The sequence below is a fragment of the Agrilus planipennis genome, unplaced genomic scaffold (genome assembly GCF_000699045.2).
Source record: "Agrilus planipennis isolate EAB-ADULT unplaced genomic scaffold, Apla_2.0 scaffold27, whole genome shotgun sequence".
NCBI lineage: Eukaryota > Metazoa > Arthropoda > Insecta > Coleoptera > Buprestidae > Agrilus > Agrilus planipennis.
Window position 1 is genome coordinate 383,044 of NW_020439094.1, and position 6,167 is coordinate 389,210.

The following is a 6,167-nucleotide window of genomic DNA, read 5'->3' on the forward strand; positions in this document are numbered from 1 at the left end:
ATATTATTTGTGATCAGATTTACTTGAAACTTTGTTTTAATGGTCTCTCATTTAATTTCTGAAAGATCTATCTCGACAATTTAAAAAAGGGAAAGGTGTTGCAATTTTTGTTTGGGACATACTTTATTTATGGTTGAATTTACTTGAAACTTGGTATATATGCTGTTTGATATTATTAATCAAATGAAAAGAGGTTGCAACGTTTCCATGGGCTACATTTTATTTGTACTCGGATTTACTCGAAGGATGCTCATTGCTGAAATTAAGCAAATACGTGTTTTGGCAATTTTTAAAAATCAACCCTTAAGGATGAAATGTTGTTGCTACGTTTGTATTTGAAAGATGGCGACATTACACAAAATTAAAACGTTGTAAAGGTGAATTGGGAGCTAAAAGGTTTTATGGAGAAAGAATATTAATTTCTGGGAGCGAAGCCGCGGGGAAAAGCTAGTTATTAAATAAAACAATAACTACCGACAAAAACTGATTGTCTACTAATACGAAAGTGCATTGTTCTGGTTAAAAGTGACCCAACATCGAAACTTTAGGTTGATGGAATTGATAATGTTGACAAACTGTATTGAATTCCGGGATTTTTCAGCATTTCCTAATAACTGTTAAAAATCAGAAACCAGATTCCATTGACGTTTGTACCTGAAGGCTTCGACATTATGCAGAAGAAGATTCTATTGTTGCAAGCTTGATACTATAAATTCTGCCTTCTCCTATAACAAGTCAAAATTACGAATAAGATCACTCGATTTCGACTGGCTTAGTCGATGAGGTCACTGTCTTCATTTTTCACTTCAAATTCATGTTATTGAGGTGATGTAGGAATTGATAAACTGTCTAAATGTGGAATAGGCCGAATAGCAGATTGAAGATTCGGGTATTTAATAAAGTCATTTGTGAATTGCAGTCAATTTTCTCTACACGAAAGTAAATTTCAACTAAAAAACAATAGAGCGAGAGGTTAGCTGTTGTTTTTGAAGAATAAAATACTTTTAACCTCTGGGCTGCTTTGATTCATCCATTTCAAGTGTATCTATTGCTACCAATTCCGCATCAGACATAATTTTGGAAAAACTGAAATTTAGTAAGACTGGTTGGACCTCCACTATTTTCTATCGTGACCTAATCTTCGCATTTCCCCAAAACTAGAACAACTCACTTCCTTCACTATTTGTGAACAGTAATCTAATCTAGATCTACCTCTACTCCTCTCAACTCCTGTTTCTACCTTTAATATGCCTCTGACTAGCCCTTCATGCCTGAGAATGTATCCTATAAACCTATCTCGCCTATTTTTTATTGACTTCCATAGAGTCCTCTGTTCTCCTATTCTTTCCAATACCTCTTCATTTCTAACCTTTTCTACCCACGTTATCCTCATAACACCCTATAACACCACATTTCGAACGCTTCTAACCTTTTCTTTTCTGCCGCGCCCACCGTCTATGTTTCACACCCGTACAACGCCGTGCTCCAAACATACACCTTTAACAAGCTTTTTCGAATTTCTAAATTAACCGTTCGCAAGCATAGAAATGACTTCTTTTTATTCCTGACTTATCTGACTTTCTAGATACGTAAAAGCTACTTCTTCTGATTTTTCCTGAAAGGCAGTAAAATACAAATGTGTGTAGGTTGCTTCGTCAGAGTGCAACGTAGTTTAAAGAAAACGTAATGATGAGGGTTTGAACCTCGTGGCTACGCCACTAATGGTATGTAATCCGCCTACAGCGAGTCAAAAACGCTAAAACTGCCTTCTATCTTTGCATTTCCTGACAACACGATGAATTGTAAGTTACGATTTTAATTGTGAATTAGCATACCTACTAACATGTTAGACGAAAATTTTTCATCTATAAAAAATGACAAGTACCTAGATACACGTACGTTTCTAAACGATTATTTCCTTTTTTCCTTTTAGGTAACAAGAAAGATTAAATATTCCACTGTTAAGTTCTTTACAAAACTTAGAAACATTCTGAATTCTTCCATCCAAAGCTTAGCAATCAAATACAGTAAATAAATACAATTCAAAAATGTTAGCAGATTTTGCGAATCTTTATCTGCATAGTTACTTAGTTTTCAATTATTATCATTTTAAATTACTTACCTAATAAGTATCTGTTCAATAATTTATTAAACAAAGAAACTAAAAAGGATAAGATTGTATCTCAAAGACATTTTTAGAGTATTATATGTATTATCCTTATCAAACTATAACATCTTACCGGATATGGATATGCAACAAAGATGACACTTTCCGTTTTCGATAACGTGGAGATACTTCGTTCGGTCTAGTTCAGGAAGAGGTCTCGGTCTGACACAACGTAAAGCGGGCTCTGCAGGATCTACAAGCGTAGTCCCTAAATGGGCTGCCAGATGAAACAAGAGTACTACAGACAGCGGTGCTAAAGCTGCTAACTGGAATGCTTCCGGCAATGCGGGAATTAAAATTAGGAATGATCCTGAAATCATCAACAAGAACAACAGTTATAAAAGTCAGATTAATGAAAATACCGATTGAAGATTTTTGTATTTTGTCAAATTTTGTAAATTCTCTAAAAAGAACATTTATTTAAAATGCACATTACATAATACTACTTTATTTAGTTTATTTATTTATTCATGTATTCTTTCCCGAAAAGTAACATCGTCTTAAATAAACAATCTGAACACTTGTACTTATAAAAACAAATAACAACCAATCAACCAACCCATTAAAAAAATACAAAGATAAAACAATGAATTTATGTTCAGCAGTCTATAAATTAACTTATAAATCGTGCTTAAGAATACGTCAAACAGACACGAAATTCAAAACACGCCTAAAAGAACAGAAAATATTTACTCAAAGAAATCTTAAAAAACTTATGAAGAGAATTATATGCAGCATAAGAAAAGATTTGTCCGCTGCTATTGTATGTTCTTGCGTTAATAGTCGTGATTTTGGAGAAAAAGCGCTGCAAAAATTTAATGGGCCGTTAATAAATAAATAAAACGATAAGTTTATATACTTAAAAATGTAGGGATGAGTTACAAAGATAGAAGAGTGATACTTAGTTTGTATAAAGAGCAACAGGCAGTTATAGAGCTGGGGCTGCAACGTAGAGAAGTAAATATTAGGAAGGGAGTCAGGCAGGGATGCACACTGTCACCGCTACTTTTTAATCTATACATCGAAGACGCCATCAACATCATTAAAGACAGTACAACTGTAGGGATAGACGTGCAAGGGCAAAAGATTAGTATGCTTAGATTTGCAGATGATATAGCAGTATTAGCATCTAGCAAGGAGGACCTAGAGATAGCTTTAAATAAAATGGAAGCGGTACTGACAGATCAGTACTGTATGAAAATAAATAAAAGTAAAACTAAAATACTGATATGCAAGGGAAGAAAAAGTAGGGAAAGAGCGAATATAAAGATAGGAGACGAAAAATTAGAAGAAGTGGCTGATTTTAGATACCTAGGAAGTCAGATAAGTGAGGATGGAAGGAGTAGTAGGGATATAAAGCAGAGGATAGCGCAGGGTCGTGTCGCCTTTAATAAAAAGAAGTCACTTCTATGCTCGCGAACGGTTAATTTAGAAATTCGAAAAAGGTTGTTAAAGGTGTATGTTTGGAGCACGGCGTTGTACGGGTGCGAAACATGGACAGTGGGAGCGGCGGAAAAGAAAAGGTTAGAAGCGTTCGAAATGTGGTGTTATAGGCGGATGATGAGGATATCGTGGGTAGAAAAGGTTAGAAATGAAGAGGTATTGGAAAGAATAGGAGAACAGAGGACTCTATGGAAGTCAATAAAAAATAGGCGAGATAGGTTGGTAGGACACCTTCTCAGGCATGAAGGTCTAGTCAGAGACATATTAGAGGCAGAAACAGGAGTTAGGAGGGGTAGAGGTAGACCTAGATTAGATTACTGTTCGCAAATAGTTAAGGATGTGGGCTGTTCTAGTTTTAGGGAAATGCGAAGTTTAGCTTAGGATAGGAAAGAGTGGAGGTACGTGTCCAACCAGTCTTAGAACTGACGACCTTATGATGATGAAGTTTATACATTCGAAGCGCGTCCACTAAGATAGTTTGGAATATCGAAAAGCTATAAACAGATTTTATATTTCAAAACTGAATTATTGTATACTTTTTTGAAAGAATGTAATCAATTTTTATGTCACTAATATGTGACCCAACCGTCAAACGGTCCTCCGCTGCTCTTGCAAACTGTGGAAATGTCCGTGCTTATTAGAACCAACTACATGGATTAATTTCACCTGTTTGTGGCAATGAAAGGCCTTAAGCAAAAGTAGCTTGAACCGCCTCAATCTGATGTTGGTTCGTGTTTCGTTGTCCAATGAAAGGCGGCCCTATAATGAAATTCAACACAAAAGAATTCAGTGGTCATCGCGTGGCCTCAACTTCTTCTCTTCTGGGGCTGATCTTTGCATTTCTATATTAAAATCTGGGTCAACATACATGTCTAACTATGACCTATGTGTATTACTATTGAGTAATTTAATAAAGGACTATCTCAGCCCTCTTTCTTACACTTTCTTACTAACATATCTTCACAGCGCCCTCTATTCACCTACTCTTTCTAATACCTCTTCATTTCTAAACTTTTCTTTTCATGGTACTTTTAACATGCTCTCATAACACCAAGTTTCAAACAGAGAAACAGCGAATATAAAGATAGAAGACGAAATATTACAAGAAGTGGCTGATTTTAGATATCTATAGTAGGAAGTCAGATAAGTCAAGACGGAAGGAGTAGTATGGATATAAAGCAGAGGATAGCGCAGGGGCATGTAGCCTTCAATAAAAAGAAGTCACTTCTATGCTCGCGAACGATTAATTTAGAAATTGGAAAAAGATTGTTAAAGGTGCATGTTTGGAGTGCAAAACGTAGACGTGGAGGCGGCGGAAATGAAAAGATTAAAAGCGTTCGTAATGTAGTGTTACGGGCGAATAATGAGGATACCGTAGATAGAGAAGGTTAAAAATGAAGAGGTATTATAAAGAAATGGACAACAGAGGACTCTATGGAAGTCAATAAGAAATAGGCGAGATAGGTTGGTAGGACACCATCTCAGGCATGAAGATCTAGTCAGAGACATGTTAGAGCCAGAAACAGGAGTTAATAAGAATAAAGGTAGACCTAGATTAAATTACTGTTTGCAAATAGTTAAGGATGTGAGACGTTCTAATTTTAAGGAAATGCGAAGATTAGCTCAGGATAGAAAGGAGTGGAGGTGCGTGTCCAACAAGTCTTAGAACTGACGGTCTCATTATGAGAGAAACGTTGCTTTTCAGTGCATATTTATCCAAAGATTAACAGTTTTCATTCTAATTAGTTTCAATTTCCATTTGATAGCAAGTAACTGTAATAGATATTTTCATCCAGCGGTTGCCTATATTATGACTGTATGCTCGCAAACGGTTAATTTAGAAATTCGAAAAATTTTATTAAGAGTGTACGTTTGAAGCGTGACATTGTACGGGTGCGAAACATGAGCAGTGGGCGCAGCGGAAAAGAAAAGGTTAGTGGCGTTCGAAATGTGGAGTTAGGGGCGAATGATCAGGATATCGTGGATAGAGAAGGTTATAAATGAAGAGGTATTAGAAAGAATAGATGAACAGAGGACTTTATGGAAGTCAGTAAGAAATAGGCGAGATAGGTTAGTAGGACACCTTCTCAGACATGAAGGTCTAGTCAGAGAGACAGAAACGGGAGTAAGGAGGAGTAGAGGTAGACCTAGATTTATGACTGTTTACAAATAGTTAAGGATGTGGTTTGTTCTAGCTTTAGGGAAATGCGAAGCTTAGCTCAGGATAGGAAAGAGTGGAGGTGTGTGTCCAACCAGTCTTAGGACTGACGACCTTATGATGACGATGATACCATACTCTTCTCTCAATACCGGTATCATTTTATTTAAAGCTTTATGTAACTCCTCTTTGCTAGATACTGCTACATCTGCTACGGTTTTATCATATACGAGGGTGGATTGATAAGTTTCCGGCCTGACCAAGAAAAACAAGGTTTTTAAAAATTTTTTTTTTTTATTTCTCAACATAATCTCCTCCAAGGCTGATACATTTCTCATAGCGGTGTTCCAGTCTATTAATGCCATCTCTATAGACTGATTCGTCAAGCTCCTCAAAATA

The 6,167-nt window shown here is 36.2% G+C and overlaps 1 protein-coding gene across 1 annotated transcript in view; it reads right to left on the minus strand.

Moving 5' to 3' along the window:
* LOC108735384 overlaps positions 1–6,167 on the minus strand; it is a 37,913-nt gene that overhangs the window by 24,058 nt on the left and 7,688 nt on the right. Inside the window, exon 2 of the mRNA XM_025977453.1 lies at positions 2,241–2,477. Within this exon, the coding sequence (XP_025833238.1) occupies positions 2,241–2,477 (237 nt within the window). The remainder of the gene's footprint in view (positions 1–2,240; positions 2,478–6,167) is intronic.